At 36.5% G+C, this 17,710-nt stretch overlaps 1 protein-coding gene across 1 annotated transcript; it reads right to left on the bottom strand.

Moving 5' to 3' along the window:
* Window positions 1–382: 382 nt before the first annotated feature.
* Window positions 383–17,276, bottom strand: CXCL14 (C-X-C motif chemokine ligand 14). The gene is made up of 4 exons (XM_026687019.2): window positions 16,800–17,276; window positions 15,785–15,890; window positions 8,228–8,338; window positions 383–1,795 (listed from the first exon to the last, which is right to left on the bottom strand). Exons 1-4 carry the CDS (start codon window positions 16,861–16,863, stop codon window positions 1,780–1,782), a joined length of 297 nt encoding a protein of 98 aa, XP_026542804.1. The 5' UTR covers window positions 16,864–17,276; the 3' UTR covers window positions 383–1,779.
* Between the last annotated feature and the right edge of the window lie 434 nt (window positions 17,277–17,710).

Raw genomic sequence — 17,710 nt, 5'->3', positions numbered from 1 at the left:
AAGTAATCTGTCACAAATACTTGCAGGTCCTAAGGTATTCCAAATCCATTTTTATCTTCTTAGTGCCTTACTGGTGTCTTCTACCTGTCCTCCCAACTGCGTTTACTCTGTTCAGTTCTCCCCTTACCCTTAATTTATAAGCATTTGTGTATATGGCAGAGCAAAGCTAATATCACCCAATAGGTTTATTTCTTCCCATATGCTTCAGAATAGAGAGGAGGGCAGAACAAGTGTTCTGTTGAATAGTGTGACATTGGACACATGGATCCTTTGTGCTACAAGTGTGTGTACTTTTGCCTCACCGTACTACTATTGGAGAGGAAACTCCACACGAACCGTACATTATCCCCTTGATGTTGTGAAATGATGTATTTACAACATCTGGAATTAAAAAAAGAGACGATTTTATTAAGCTCCTTTGTGCAACTAGATAAACTTTGCAAAAGGGGGAACAAGGCAATGAAATAGAAGTAACAGTTAAAAAAAATCTGAATCCATCTTTGGGATTGATGGCATTCTTTTTTAATGTCTGAACAGTTTTTTAAAAAATATGGGTAAGTGCGCTTAAATGCAAGATACTTCCCTGTGAATATGGGACTTTCTCCAAATTCTAGTGGCCTTAATAACAGGAGATTGACCTTTAACAGCCTAATCCAGAAATTGTTTATTAGAGTCCCAAATGTTGAATCCAATGAAAATTAGCCACCAGCCTTTAAAATGTATTTTATTCCTTGCGTTCCGTTTGTCATAGAAAGAAATATGAAATCTGCATGCAATTCCCTAAATATTTCAAACATTTAAATAGTGTATGATAACTTAGCAGTACAATACATTATACAGAAAGATAATATAGGGAAATCTCCTATAGTATATTTACAATTGAAAAGATAGTTTTGTTACTTGTATTTTTTATAAAGAGGAATGTACTGCTTACCAGTGAAACGATTACATTCGAAATGACAGATTGTTGCTTTATGACTAAAACTTAAATGTCCATTCCCTTATCAGAAACTTAATCCCTTCCCAATAATAAGGTACATTTTTGGATAATTCTAAGCTACAAATCTAACAAATCATACACAAGAAACCTGAAGATATCACAACGCAAAATTGCAAACTTCAAAAGAACTTCAGGTAAGAAAAGTTTCTTTTCCATATTAACTGCTTTAGAAATATTTTTATCCACCAAAAGAGTATGAGTAATATATTTTATATTATCCCACCTTCAGGGATTAGAAAACAAACAGCTTTTATCAATTTTGTAATGAGAAACCTTATTTCCAAATTTTACAGCAGTAGATATCAATGTACAGAATGATCCCTAGTTTAGCCCCTCTCATTCCATAGAAAAGGATACACCAGAAATGTTTATTGTGGACTAAAAACTTGCCCTCGCCATGCTAAAAAAGAGTGACTGTTCTAGATTTTGTTTTTGAGAAATTAAGATTAATTTTATGAGCTTATAAAGCCCAATATCCAGTCATAGGAACAAAACAGTTATGAAATTAAGATTATACAAATACATTTTAAATGAATATTAAGTTTCATGATATTTTTCACTAGAAAGGAGGCATGTATAGGATCTAATATAGAAAGACACTTATGAAATCTGGTGGCTTTTTTGCAGCTATAAAATGTAAAAAGTGATCCTTGGTAACAAGAAAAGTGCTTTATAATTAACATAGATGTTGAGTTGTGTCTTGTGAGAAGTCATCTTTGTTGTCCATCTTTCTTCTGCCCATCAATTAATCAATCACACTTCTACTAGACATCACTCTCTTACTCTTCATAAACTCTGAAAACACAAAAGTAAGAAATTAGCTTGACCAAACAGTGAAACAACCCTATAAGCTATTCAGTAAATTAAAATTCAAAGCACTGATCCATCAGCCTTCTTGGGCAGATGAGATCTAACTTGTGTCAACTCATAAAACATTTTGTATACACGTTTTATAGTTGTCAACAGAAAGAAGGGGGGGTTCAAAGAGCATGCAGCAGTGTGGAATCGAAAGTACATTCCATTCATATTTTCTTCAGAGACTGATCAGATGACTGAAGCTTCTGCCCCGTGAAAATCCAATTGGAGAGCATAACTGATGACTTTTGGATATGGACGTGTTTCGTTGGATGATACACCCAGAGGGGTGGGGGGAAAAGCAGGATCAAGGGTGACCGTGAATTACGTATCTCAGAGTCGGCTACGCCCAGGCTAATGCCGGCATGTTAACTTCTAATCCTTTGAAGTTTTGGGAGTGTGGCTTGAGGCTCATGATTTAATTGGAGTAACTACCAGAGTCCTGACAATCCTGTGTCCATGAGCTTGCAGGAGGTGTAGGCGCAGGGATCAATTCTCTCATGCTATTAGTCTTTACTCACAATTGGGGCAACTTCAATTGCACCATGACTGGGTTGATGATCTTTACCATGGGGAATGGTCCCATGAACTTCGGCCTATGTTCTCTTTCTAAGTCTTATGCTACTTAATCAACTTGCTGGAAGTATTAAAACAGAATTTGTATGGCCATTGGCCAGGGATGCTATAGAAGTAAATTTGTGCATTGGGTGAAGTATTGGACCAATTGGTGAAAAGTGATATATGATGATTCTGTGAACAGCAATATCAGTTCTCATTATTGTCTCCAACTATTACTGTTCAGTAGTTAGTGCTATTCAGTGGCATATTGCCTCTTGAAGTGGTGGTTAACAAAATTAGCTTTTTATATATGTTTAAGACAATGCTAATATTTTGTGTTATGTCAATGTTAGCTTAATTATGAGTTTTGTAATGTTGCTGTGGTTTGTCATTGCATATCTAAACTGTTTTGAAAGATATATGTAAACAGCTGGACAACAGCACATTAGGAAATACAGAATGGGAGATTCAATATAGGAAGAGATTTAGAAGCTGCTTCAAGAAGCTTGTGTTTTGAAATTAAACTCTTCAAGTTCAATAGCAGTTGATTAAGCTTAGAAGCCTGCTTGTTTATATACAATTGCTGTGATTTATAGCTTTTATTTTAATAATATACTATATATACTGAGAATGGGCAAAAACTGTTTAATAAAACAAAAATGTAAATATTTTACAAAGTATAGCTGTCAATCCAAGTTCAGTGTTTTGACTGAGAACTCCTTCATACATTATTGTATTAATTCATAGTGAAATGTCTCTTAGATTTGTTTGCTCTGTTCCCACAACATCCTTAACCCAGCCTATCACTCACACAGCCATATCTCTTGGCAGTTCTATATTGAGAATGTCACATCCTCACCACTTTTTCTAAGGAAGGCCTGGAGAGTATGGGCAAGGCTGGATGATATCACCTGCCATTCCCTGTTTGTCATGTAGGCAGCAATAGGTATGGTTTAGTCAGAGGCATCTGCAAGGTTAGATATTTTTGTTCAAATGACCAAACCAGTGTTGCATGAATATGAGGCAAGCTCTACTCTCTTTATATGCATGTATGGCATCACAACATCATAAAGGGACAGAGCTCAAGTTAGGATGGTTGAAATGTTTGTATGGCTAGCCCTTGGCTGTGAGTGAGTGTTGTAAGGATTATTGCTTTTTCAGCTGTTCCTTCTTTACACTTCTCTATTTGGAGGAGAAGATATGCAAAACAGGCCAATATTCTAATATTTCTCACAACAGAATGGCTAGAATTTCTTGTTCATTTGTGTTTCATGGGGACACAAGCTCCAGGGGTAAATTAACCAAGTCAACCATTCCTATTTGATGTTCCCATACATATTGGCCACTATATTCTATAGTGAATATAGAAAATAGGACACTATATTCAGGGGTGGGATTCTAGCGGTTGTTAGAAGAAATTACTGGCCTAATCCTGTAAGGAAGGCAGGAAGGAAATATTCTGGTGATGCTTACAGAAACTGCCTCTCCGTTAACCCTTATTACATTCTTGGCAGGACTAGACTTCCTGTCTCAGGAACTTCTCTGGAGTTTTTTTCCCCTCCTTTGTTGGTACTTTGCTTGTGTTGCGTGACCATTCAAAGTTACAATGGCACTGAAAAAAGTGACATGACCATTTTTCACACTGCAACAACTGTTGCAGCATCTCCACAGTCATGAGAGGCCAGGCAAGGAGATGTGTGCCTCGATGTGAGTGATATTGAGTTGGCCACGCCCAGCCAATAACATGACCACCAAGCCACACTCACCAACTTAGCCACGCCCACAGAACCGGTTGTTAAGAAATTTGAATTCCACCCCGACTATATTCTATGACCCATTTCAAGTAAGCTATCTGGCACAACACACATTTATCCCTGTTACATATTAACCGAATCTTACAAATCTGAAAGTACAATTTTCCTGTAGAACACTTAGGGTCTCTTCTGAGCCTCTTGTTCCACCCATTATGCGGGATATGCTGCTCCTTATCTGACCAGCATCTCTTTGCCCTGTCTCCCAAGGTCTTTCTCATTATAGATACCAATAATCCATGGCACACCTGATAGAATCCAGCACTGACTATGTAACTACTAGTTTTGGTCCAAAAAAGACACACCAAAAATGCTACTAAAGGCTAAGAATTTGCTATTCATAACCATGGTTAAAAAGGTGAAATAACAAATGTGAGCTTATTTACTTTATTAGTGGGACTAAATTGTAACAAGAAGCAAATTTGTTACAACACCACTCAATTTTTACTTGGATTTTTTTTTACCTCCTAGCGTTGCATTTATCTGTTTACATAACCAGCAAAATCATAATTAAAATCATCAATTATTTTTAGATATAACACTTGCAGATCTTTAAAACCTTCAGAAGTTTCTAATATACAATTTAAACATTAAGTGCTTGGCTCTGCCTAATGTCTGCTAATAAAAACCCTCCTTTCTTATGGGAAGCAGGAGTATGTTTTCCAAAGAGTACTTTCAGTGTTTTGATTGTATTTTGAGCTTTTATCAAAGGGGAACTAGGTAGGCAATCAGGCCCTTTGTTCCTAGAAGTTCATCTGCTTCTGCTGTTTCACCTCAGGGCAGGTGTGCCAAAGCTCATTGAACCAGAATGCTGAAGGAAATGGCTATTTACCCAAGTCTCTATTCATCTTTTATACAGAAAAGCAATCTTCTGGCCTTTTCACCTGGGAAACAGGCATTTAATTTGTTCTCTAACCACAAGGGTTTTTGTTGTGTGATCCTGGGGATATTCACCTAGGAAGAGGTTTTTGAAGGATACTTATGTTACATTGGATAACTGGACAAAGATTTATAGTACTGGTGCACAATTGCTAAGCCAGAGATGCAGTAAAAAGATGGTAATGAAATATTTGAATTTTTTAATATTTTTTTTATCCCACTTTTATTATTTTTGTCATAAATAACTCAAGGTGTGAACACACTTAATACTCCTCTTATTTTCCCCACAACAACCCCGTGAGAGGAATTAGGCTGAAAGAGAGGGACTGGCCCAAAGTTACCCAACCGGCTTTCATGCCTAAAACAGGATTAGAAGTCACCGTTCTAATCTAATCTAATTCACAATTCTATATTATGACATGATTCTAGATGCAACATGCCATACTTCTACAAGTAGAACTTTTGGTTTTTCAAAAAATCAGAAGTCTAATGTTAAAAGATTGTTCTTGCAGTTATAACTGTTTGTCCTGCAGTAGCTGAATGGAAGGACAGATCTTTACATAGTCATGTATACTAGAAAACAGATCTTCTTCTCATGTTCAGGGATATAGTTGCAATTATTTTTTTATTTGAGGCATATAGACTGAATATTCCAAACATCTTATTCCTTGCCAAAACTGAACCTGTAACAAATCTTGGTCCATATCAGTCAGAACTTTCTTTTCATTTTGGACAAATGTTATACTTAAAAAAAAAACCCATCTGTCCCAGTTCTGTGACTTTTCCAGATATTATAACAACATTCTGTGCCTACGCTTTTAATTAGAATGGCAACATTAAACTGATACATTAAGCAAATTAAAGAATATCCCTTTTTAAAATTTCCATTTCTCTACTTCCCTCTATGTGACCTAACTAAAAAAGATAATTTCAGACTTCTAAATATTCACCTGATAATGTTTCACATGAGCAACTAATTTCCCCCTTCCGAGTTAGAGAGGAGATTTCTTGCGGAAGTACCTTTCTTGAGGGCATTTATAAAATCACTTAATTCAGAGACTATATATGCCTATTAATATCAACTTTGTGACTCTAACAAAATGGCTTCTCTCAGGATTCCAAATGTGATCCAGGTCTGGAGATTTTAACTACGTTACCCCTAGCAGAATTATGCCAATTAATCCAAAGAGCTCTTGATAAAGTAGGGGAAGCATCCCTCCAAACCTGCCATTGGGAGCACTGCAGCAATTTGTTTGTAACAGAATTATAGAGTTCAGGTTGACCCAGAAGACATTTCAGCTTTTACTTTCATGGTATCTTTAGATAGTAACACAATGCTCTGCCAAAATCAATACCCATCAGATCAGTGGTGGGATTCAAATTTTTTTTACTACCAGTTCTGTGGGCGTGGCTTGGTGGGCATGGCTTGGTGGGCGTGGCAGGGGAAGGATACTGTAAAATCCCCATTCCCTCCCCACCCCACCCCTTTCCAGCTCCATTCTCCTGTGCAGAGCAACAAAAGAAGACCCAGCCGATCAGCTGGGACTCCGGAGGCAAAGAATAGATGGGGGCGGGGCCAGTCAGAGGTGGTATTTTCCGGTTCTCCGAACTACTCAGAATTTCCGTTACCGGTTCTCCAGAACTGGTCAGAACCTGCTGAATACCACCTCTGCATCAGATGTGTTTGGTCAACTACCGCACTTCTGGGAAGAAATGGGTGGCAAGTTTGAAAACAATAGCCCAGCACATCTGAAATTACTAGGTTACAAAAAGACTTTTAAAATATTTGATTAGGTGAAAGCTCTGTTTATATATGAAGAAATTCCAGATATAGGTGGATCTTTCCTGAAGCATGTTGTTTAACTTCAATTCATTCTGAGCTTTGTGCAAAATATAATCTGTAAGCAAAATTCTTAAATCAAAATTGATTTTAGTATTAGGCAAATTCAGGGTTGTAGCTAAAATTTGGAACTCAGTTTTATTAAAGGATTTTAGCAAAGCATAAGCAGAGGATCTTTTTCAATCCACTACACAAGCATAATAAGAAAGATAATTCAAAGGGTAAGACATCAGTTTTCCAAAGGTTTTTATTTTTATTTTTTTTTAAAAGTCTCCCTAGGACTGTCTCCTCCTCAGGAAAAAAAATGGGACTCCATTTGTGTAATGGGTAGGATAAAAATTAAAACTGTGTGGAGCTCCTTTTTCTCTTATTTTCTTTAATCTTTGGTTTATTCCTCCCCCGCATCCACTGCAAGAATCTTGTGAAACAGAATTGTGTGGCAGAAGTAGAAATGCAGAATGCATTGCATTTACAACAGCTTTTGAAAAATAATAAACATTGCTTCCTGCTCATTCCCTACACACTTTGACCACCTATCACACATACAAACACGAATACACACACACATACACATATTAGCAGGAAAAGACCAGCATAATTTATGGTTCATATTGCATGCATAAAACGTGACTAAAATATTAGTCATCATCCTTATATTAATACTTTGTCATAAACTGCTTGCTGGATTTGATTGATAATTAAAATCTGGAGTAGCCTGTTAGTCAGTAAGAAGGTAGGCAGGCAATGTTTAACACACTGGCTCCAGGCTTAAGCAGAAGGTTTTTGTTTGTGTGGGTATGCTTTCGAGTCAGTTTTGACTCCAGGCAACTACAGGAGTAGACCCTCAGTTTTCTTGGCAAGGTTTTTCAGATGTGGTTTGCCATTGCTTCCTTCCTAGGGCTGAGAGAGGTGGAGGGAAGGGTGATGGGCCTAAAATCATCCAACTGGTTTTGGACCTAAGGCAGCGCTAGAACTCATGGTCTCCCACAGTTTCTAGCCTAGACATAGTTGACTTTCAAAGGAGAACTTACTTCAGCAGAAATATAAACACATTCATCTGTCATTTAATGTATTACACTTTTTTTCAGTTGCATAACTTTTTTTCAAGTTACATTGAACCTGTATCTAAGAGTGACACCTAGCATGCTTGTCACTGTAACATTGACTCAAACATGTGTCAGAGACAACATTTTTTCTAAATGAGCGAATTTGGTTATCAAGAAAGCCCTCCTGTTATAATAAGGCTAGATAGTTATCCTCACCTGCATATAATCAATTACCCACCTTTCTTTTTCTTTCCATATTGTATACCACTTAAGTAATCTTTTTGTACTTGGGAGTTTAGGATGCAAGCAGTATTGATGGCCACCTCGGAATCGTGATTTCATTGTGACTCTGAAATAAAAACCAATTTGTGAGTACAGTTTGGAGTGGCTCCTACAATTTTAACAAAAAGATTTGTTAACACTATAATTAGTTTCTCATTCTTCAGGTGAAGAAGCTTCTCGGATGAGGAATGAAACTTCTTCAGAAAAACCAGAAAGTTTAGTCGCCTCTTGAAAAAAGCATCTTTGGGACAACCATAATTAGTTAACTATCTTTTTCTGCTACAAGCATTGGGCAAACTGTCTTTCCAGATGTTGCTAATCTACATTTCTCAAAACATCCTTTATTACTGAGCATGGCTGGGCCTGTTGGGATATATTGGGAGTATTGGGATATCTGGAAAGTCATAGTAGATCATTACTTTCTTCAGAGCTATTTTGTGTAATGGCTGTATTTCTCTCTATTATTATATTTCTCTAATTGTGTTTTTCTCTCAACACCTGAAACCTTTATTGCATTGTTGCATGCAATTTTGGTATTAGGCAGAACCTTCCACTTTAAGTACCGGTAAGTCACAGTTCATCTGTGGTGGCGCAGTGGTTAGAGTGCAGTACTGCAGGCTACTTCTGCTTACTATCGGTTGCCTGCAACTTGACAGTTCAAATCCCACTAGGCTCAAGGTTGACTCAGCCTTCCATCCTTCCGAGGTGGATAAAATGAAGACCCAAAATTGCTGGGGGCAATATGCTGACTCTGTAAACCACTTAGAGAGGGCTGTAAAACACTATGAAGCTGTATATAAGTCTAAGTGCTATTGTTATTGCTATTCATGCACTGGTAAACAGACTGCAGTGCTGTTAATGCTGTTAAAATTCTGTTCGAGAATTGTAGTTGGGAGAATAGAATATCTGGATGTGCTTGGTCCATCTTTCTGGCAATCAAGTTCTTAACTAGACAAAGAGTTAAATGGTAGAGAAAAGAACAAATCTCTAAAGCAGCATGGATCACCACTGTCAAGATTCAGATGCTAGGTGGATCTATTTTTATATCCCACAAGCTCTTCTATGCATTACATTCATTTTTGGTGCACATAAATAACATTTCCCATATTTAGAGGCCAGAAATGGAAATTTTTATGTATGTATCTTTCTGTTCTATATAACGAGCCTTCATAAGAACCAGAAGATTTTTCAGTACTCTGCTGCTCTCCACTCCCAGCATAACTTTAAAGTGATAAAAGCTTAATGTAGCATTCCTGATCTTTGCCGTGGCAACCACCTCGACAATATTGTTCAGCTCTAGTTCTTGTGTTTTTTTCTGTCACAGCAAAGGCCTGCTTATTTTCTCATGGATTTTTTTGGTGCACTGTGGCCTCATTTCCCTTGGCCTCCTTTCTTCTAGAAGTTTGTGTAAAATTCCATGTTAGAACATAACCATACCAAACAATCATTTTGTTAAAAACTTTAATGAATCCCCAGCGCTTTGTGTGACTCTTTATGTCTCTCTCTCTCTCTCTCTCTCTCTCTCTCTCTCTCTCTCTCTCTCTCTCTCTCTCTCTGTGTGTGTGTGTGTGTTGTATGTGTGTGTGTGTGTTGTGTGTGTGTGTGTGTGTGTATATATATATATATATATATATATATATATATATATATATATATATATATATATATATATATATATATATATAGTATGTTTTCTTAAGTTTTCACGGGTATCTATATGTATGGTATTCAGCTTTGTTCAGGTATTTTCCCAAGTCATTATAGTTGTGCTTTTAAAGTTGTAGCAACGTTTTGGCATAATCTCATCTGCCATCATCAGGCTTCTGTATAGACAAACACTATACAGAAGCCTGATGATGGCAGATGAGATTCTGCCGAAACGTTGCTACAACTTTAAAAGCACAACTACAATGACGTGGGAAAATACCCGAACAAAGCTGAATGCCATACATGTAAGTACCCGTGAAAACTTAAGAATACACACACACACACACACACACACACACACACACATAGATGTTTTCGTAGATTTTCACGGGTACAGGTATGTAGGTCTAGGTTTGTTCCAGTCTTTCCCCGTGTAAATTTAATCTTAAATGGGAAAAGACCCGAACACACCTAGACCTACATACATATACACATACATACATACATACATACATATACACAGACAGAATGTTTCAGTTGTGCTTCTTATTCATGAGTGATAGTAACATAGTTCATACTGCATATCATATAAAGGCATCTTGTTTGGTTAGGCTTAGGGAGCAGTATTATGTCTTTCTTTGTAGGTTATAATCTTTGGTTTATAGATTAGCAGGGTGCCTGAAATTAGTAATCATCATTATTCAATGAACTAAAATTAATCAATCTATAGATGGATTGGTTTCACATATCACACTAGTGTCTTTAGGACAGACATATCTTAACTTGAAGAATCCCGACAGAGTCAATTTTACAATATTTTTCTCTCTGATTGTGATTTAATTACTTGTTATAGGAAATTTATTTATTTATTTATTTACATACCTGATTTCTTTTCTAAATGAAAATTCAAGGTAAAAAGGGAGGGAAAACTGAGAAGCATTGCCAAGCTCTAAGACATCATTAATATGTAGTGTAACTTTTATATTTAAACATTTTCCTAAAAGATTATTAAAAAAAGTTTACAAATTAAATTCATAAGATAAAATGTACACTCTATACAATGACATTGAATTAACATATAAAAGCATGAACATTTTCAATTCTGAAGTCCTGTTGAATTTAGTTTGAGATTGCAACCTTATTCCTATTCAAAACAATTATTTTTAGACAAGGTTTACATTGCAACAGAGAAGAAGAAACTGGAAACAGAAAGAAAGGGCAAATGTCCCAGTCTGGTAGGCAACTAAGTTTTAGGATGATCTAATAAAATTAAAAAAAAAACAACCTCAAGTGTTTTTGTCTTGTGAAAAATAGAAAAAATAGAAGGGATGTCAAGACTGCATGCTCAGAGGCTTACTATGAGAGGATTTTTTTGTTTTGTTTTTGCTGTTTTTAGCAAAGAATGAAAATGTTCTCTAATGGGCATTTCAGTTATATTCCTACCTCAGAACTTCTGCTTTTCCCTTCGACTGCCAGATCTGGCCGAGCTTCTAAAAATTCTGGCATTCAAGCTCCCTCATACCCATCCTAAAAAAGCTTGTGATTGTTTTTCTGCTGGCCACTTCTGCTGGCATTTTGTTTGTGAGAGCACACTGTTGTTTGGTTTTCCCATCAGGCAGCCCAGACTCGAGTCCTTGGCAGCCAATGCTCAGGCAGGAAAGCCTCGCACTGCTTTTGTTATGCTGATGCACGTTTCTGAACCCTTTGTCAGCTTCAGGTCACTGATGTAATGGAGACATAACTGTCTATGCAAGTGGACTGGGAAAGAGCTACCTCCATACCTTCTGGAAGTTTGAACATTTCTCAGGACCTGTCAGAAAAAGGAGGTCACTGGCACACTGGACCACAGAAGCAGTTGGAACAGGCCTTTCCTGATTTTCACATGAAAGCTGATATTTGGGGACTACGGAGCGGGGAGCAAGAGAGGAGGACACCTCCCTTCCTGTCACTATCTTCTGAGTTTATTTCCCATAAAAGGTAGTTCCCCCCTTCCCCCCCAATCCCGGATGGCCAAACCATCCCTTTCCTGATCCAAAATTTCACACTAAGCTCTTGAGGATTCCATACTAACAAATGCCAACAAATCGCTGTTCTAAGGGAGCCAATTTTTTCTTTCTTTCTGAGAATTTCTAAAGACAACTTTCTCTTGTTGGAAGGGAAATTGCATGACCCTTGTGAAGCAGAGTTGGTAGGACACATATTTTTGCACTGGCCCAATTTATCAACATTTTATACAACTTCTTCTATAATATAATTCTGTTATAATTCTGCCAGTTTTGGGGTGATTCCATTGTTGTGTATTAGCAACTAATTCAGCTTATGCAGATAGTTCATTTTAATATTGCTTCAAGATTATGACCATGGATGCATTGAATGGATGCATTACATTTTTATGGCTGGTCTTCAATTATAATATTGCATTTATCATATATTTACTATTTTATTATACCGATGTCTGGATCACTGATTCTCAGTTCTCTTGCCCAGAAAGGCTGGGTATACAATCTCAGGGTAAGGTAGTTCTAAAATTCTGCTCTTCTCACCTATCCCATATCCATTAGCTCTTAGTTGATCATCACCCCTGTATTGCAGGTTTGAACAGTTATGCATAGAAAAATCCCTGTTTTTGGTTTTCTCTCAGTAAACACAGAATATTTAATATAGTCCACCAAAAAAAAAATCCCTAAACTGCTACTCTTAGGAGGGTTGTAATTCCCAGCCTATTCCTGGTGGCTGGGAATTTGGGAAAGAAAAATTGCAACGCTTTTGGGGTGGGACAGGTTAAGGAAAGGCTATATATAGAATCAAGTTCAAAGAGAGCATACCCTGAATTCTAGAACTTTGGTAAAAGGAATTGTGGAACAACATGCTAGATTCAGCCTAAAGTTACAGGGTTAATATTATTCCCAGAAGCCCATGCAATTGGATTAAATTTCATCTGTATGCAAAGATATTTTTTTGTTCGGAAAAGATTCTCTGCCCATTTAGCTTGTTTTATTGACCTCCACCCCTGCCATAACTTTATTTTAACTTAGTCTTTTTTATTCAGGTGAATAAAATTTATGCTCCAGCTACATTTTGTATTGTTGGGTTTCATGGATGTAATGCATTACATAGTTTCAACTACAATTTTTGGCAGATATTGCATATTTTAAACAAATAATATATCAGAAAATCTTGAATCTGCTATTTTTGAAATTTACTGAGAAATTATGAATTGAAGGGATTTACTTCCAAATAACTATATATATATAAAATATATAAATATATAAAATATATAATTTGATGGTTATGAACTATCTTAAATATTTACGATAAACTTATTTAACTGCCGTATACCAGACTGAGTACAGAGCTGTGAAAGAAATTATAGTGATTCAGAACAGAGTGGAAGAAATTGCTTTGGCAAGGCACATTCTTCCCAGCTACAAGAATTTTTTATGGTATATTAAACAATTTGATATTACTTGAAAAGAAGAAACAATACATTAACAATCCACTGCAATTATTTTTAATTTTTTGATTTTGCAAAAATCTCTGTAGATATGCATTGTCCTAAGATCTGAACATTTTAACTTATGTCTCCGGTCACGCTGGTTAGCAGTGTGCAGAAGTGCTTCACATTCAGAGCACAGAGGTAAAGGGGTTTGATGCACACAGCACATGAATAATCCAGATAACACCCACCTCTGAACTTTGAACTGTGATGAAGTGTACGTGTGTATATGCCAGTTCCAAAATTAGTTTTAGGAATGATTCTAATAGATTATAATAAAACAGAGTGAGAGCCAATTTATTAAAAAAATGAACATCTGTTTAATCCCTATTTTGGTCCTGGTAAGAGTGGGTGGGCACATTATAGAAAATGCATGTGAAGTGAAGAACAATGCAGACAAGTTAAATAAGTGTCAGAAATACTAAAAGCACCATTTTAAATAACTTTAATGAATACAGGAGCTCAGCTTATTTCAGTTTGATCCTGCTATAGGAGTCAGTTAATAAACAGGCTACAAATTAGTCTATTTCTTTGAATGTTTACATACTGAGTGTCTTATGAAATGTTTACTTATTATTGTAAGTTAGTTGTATTGGTATTGAATTCATCCATTTTCCCACCCCTCAACAAATTAGAAAATATCTGTATGTCTAACCAGAGGGATTCAGAAAGGAAAAATTCAGTGAAAAAAATCTTAAGACTCTTTTTCATGTTTGTCTTTCTTCAGACTTCAGTATTTTTTTAAGTCTTAAAGATTAATAAATTTAAAACCACATGTAATATATGGGTTTTCCTGAGAAAAATTTGGAGTTATCAATCTGAAAAAAATCAGAAATCACCAGTAATTAAATCAAGCAAAGAAATTCAACTGGTTCAGAAGACAAACTAAAAGGAAACATCAGAGAGTGTTGTTTGGAGTTTTCAAACAATAGCAATGCAGAATAAAATTTCTCTTTGCCTACAAATCATTGTTTTCTGGACAAACTTGTTCTCTTCCTGCTACAGCATAAAAAAATGACAGTGTAGGGGAAAAAATCTTAAGAAGTGGAAAAGTGTTTGCTTTTGCCACCATTCCAACACAATAGTGAGGTAAACTGTGCCTTTTGATTCATACGCCACTCATTTCAATGAGGAGACACAACAGAGTGATAAAAGTGATCAGGCAGTGACTCTTTTTAATATCTTTACTGTGGAGACTGTTTTTACATGGTAGTATCCAGTATGGAAAAAGATATCATACTGGCTACTTCTTTTCCTCAAAGGGTGATGGTGCAGGTGAATCTTAATTCTAACAACAGAGCCTTTTTCCCAACTTCTGCTGACTTTTTCTGAAATAATACCTGTGGTTTCCTGAGTTATATCACTGTGATGCACATCTAAAATAAAAGAAGCCACCGGCTATTTGGCATTATATACTTTATCTAGTAAACATTTTGGGGTGGGGGGGAGTCTACTACTGAAACATATCACAAGAAAGATATTATGGGATCTGAAAGCAGCTATTACTACTTTCCTCCATCTCTCATATTTGATTTACCACTTGGAAGAAAAGGCAATATTGCTGAAGGGTTCTGTTTCTTGCATCGGTTGACACAGAAGAGAGTGAGCTCTGATGTCCTACAACTATCCCTTTTTTAAAAAAGTAGGACCAGTACATTTATATTTGTTACTTAAGTGGGTTTCAGAGCCTATACAAAAAGTTCTACGTCTTTTTTTTTTTTAAGGAAGATTTCATTAGCATGTTTTTGATATGGCAGTCAAAGGGGTGAGAAGTGAGTATTATATAAAGCAGGCATGATTAACAATGACTTGGCAAGTAATGCTATTTAGCATAAATCCCCAAAGAGGTAAAGGCGATTTGGGCTACTGAAATCAGCAGCTCTACTCAGCTAAAATAGATTCCTTATATAAAGTCCAAATGTTTAGCAGCAGTACATCTCACTGAGCTTAATGGAATCGAAATAAATGTATTCAGTATTACATTACAGTTAAAGGGATTTCGTCACTTAAGAGAATAGGATTGAAATAGCTGCACTGTCCTGCAGCATTTTATAATAAATATTTTGGGTTAATTGCTTCTGTAAAGATTAAGATTCAGAATATGGAAACTATGCCCACACATACACGAATAAATACAGGTACATAAACAACTGAAAAGATTTATTGCATTTCTAACCTCATATTATAAATTTGTAGTTTACACTTAATTAACAATGTTTTCTAAATGTAAGAGAAAAAATAAGTTTCCAGATATTTTGCTACACTGAATATGATATGCTTCTGTAATAAACATTTTATTATTTTTATCATTTTAACATTTGCAGAAAAGCAGACTTAGATTTAGATATAACACTGTTTAAAAAAACTTACATGATCATTCGTTCCTTGCAATATGGATATTTTGGCCGCTCTTCAAGTTTTTGAATATCAGAGAATCTTATTTTCGGACCCTTTCTTAAACATTTGCATTTTGATCCTATAAGACAAAAAGTATGTGTCCATTTGTGTATGGACTAAATTCAAATATTATTTTAAAATCTACAGAAACATTTGTTTTGCTTATAGTTTCACTTTAAAAAAACAAGTGCTGTATTTGTAAACATTTTTATATCAAGGCTTCAATCCAACATATGCTTAAGCAGTTTACATTCAGTTGAAGTAGACAGAAAATGTGTAAATGTCTCTATTTATATACATAAATTAGATCCATTAGATCTAGTAGGGCTAACTCCCAAGTAGACCCACTGGACTACAACCTTTGTGTATAACAAGCCATGTGATAACCTCATCTTATTAATTCTGCACCTGCTGTGTTGAAATTTAATGTCAACTAAAAGCTTAAGGAAAATAAACAGTATGACTTTCATGGGTATTAATTTCTTTCCTTTTTGATAAATACTAAAAGAGTATGCCAAAAGCATTCCAAATTCATCATTTTACACTCTAGAAACTGCAAATAAAATAATTTTAGTACTAAGTACTAAGCTGGGCCAAAGAGAAATCTAACAACAAACAATTCAAGCCTTCCAACAAAACCAAAATGTTAAAAATTCTTGATACCTTCATCTGTTTTGAGTTCTGTTCATTTTTTCCATTGTGCAAAACTATGAAAGAGTTCACCATTCAAAACTGGTCATTCCAAGAAGTAAACTTTGGCTGAAAAATTAAATGTCAATCAGGGCTACCTGACATGGCTTTTCAAGGGAGCTTTCCTGATATTTCTCATTTTTGCAAAGCTATATTCTGCGGTCTCTTGTCATTTTTCTTTTTCTAAGCCTTTCCAAGGACCACAGTTGTATTTCAATCTGCTCTTACGGTGAGTGATGAGAGGGGAAAAAACGTCAGAGCGAGAGAGATGGTGGTTAGTGAGGAACCTGTAACTTACCTTCTACGCTGGTAAAGCAGATTACAAGGACCAATAAGAGGAGAACTGCGGTCAAAAGCTTCATAGTAAGACCTGAAGAGCCTAGAAATGGGTTCACTTAGGTCTCACGGGGTCAACCTGTTTTCTTTTTGCCCCCCGGGATTGTTCAGATAGTGGGGGGTCAGTTGGCCTTTGAGGGGAGCCAGGCCAAAGGACGAATCGTGACTGACTCGTCCGGCTTTGCTCTCCTGGTTTCTGTTGTGTCTCTTCCTGCACGTCCCGCCAGTTTCAGCTCCTCTCTGCCTGAGCACGGAGGCTTTCCTCCTCTTTTAAAACAGCTCCTGCTGCCCTTTTCCTCTGACTCATTAATATGCAGATAGACTCAGTTACTTTCAACAATTTCGCAATTCCCCCCTCCAAAGGGAGGGACTTACAGCGAGCAAAAATAGCTGATTCTGCTTGAGGCAGCGAAGTATCTTCGTGGGTCTCACAATGTAAGGAGAGAATATGAAGGTGAAAAAGAAGTCTTCCTCTGTCCCCCCCCGCACCCTTTCCCCAAAGAAACCTGGGGTGAAACCTGCCATAAAACCCCTTTTAGCTGAAACTCTTGGGAAACTCACTGGCTCTCGGCTCAATGCACCTCACAAGGCTCAATTTGAGGATAACATTGGAGGAAAGGATAGCATGAACCTCACACAGAGCTGGAGAGAATGCAAAGTACAAGTGATCCTAACCGGATAGGATTTAAATGTGAATTGAACCTCCCAGGATTGAGCACAGAATAACATTTATGCTTTGGTTGTTAGGAAATAGTTTAAAGTTTTGCAGGCATACCTGCTTTCTTTCAGAGAGGATAGTGAGTTAGTTGGCATTTCTCCTTTTCAGGAGAGCAGCTCTGGGCCTTGCATTTTCTGCCACACCCTGAAATCTAA

Source organism: Notechis scutatus, chromosome 2 (assembly GCF_049901735.1).
Source record: "Notechis scutatus isolate UNSWTSFEM ecotype Mainland chromosome 2, rNotScu1.2, whole genome shotgun sequence".
Lineage (NCBI taxonomy): Eukaryota > Metazoa > Chordata > Lepidosauria > Squamata > Elapidae > Notechis > Notechis scutatus.
Note: the sequence above shows the minus strand (reverse complement) of the source record. Positions and strands in the feature narration are given on the sequence as shown.

What these genes read in the sequence shown, in the direction of transcription:
- CXCL14 (XM_026687019.2), bottom strand. Translation starts at nt 16,863, where the DNA reads ATGAAGCTTTTGACCGCAGTTCTCCTCTTATTGGTCCTTGTAATCTGC. An exon ending in CTGCTTTACCAGCGTAGAAG is followed by an intron (nt 15,891 to 16,799) that starts GTAAGTTACAGG and finishes TTTGTCTTATAG; the next exon opens with GATCAAAATGCAAATGTTTA. An exon ending in TGCAAGGAACGAATGATCAT is followed by an intron (nt 8,339 to 15,784) that starts GTAAGTTTTTTT and finishes TTTTTATTTCAG; the next exon opens with AGTCACAATGAAATCACGAT.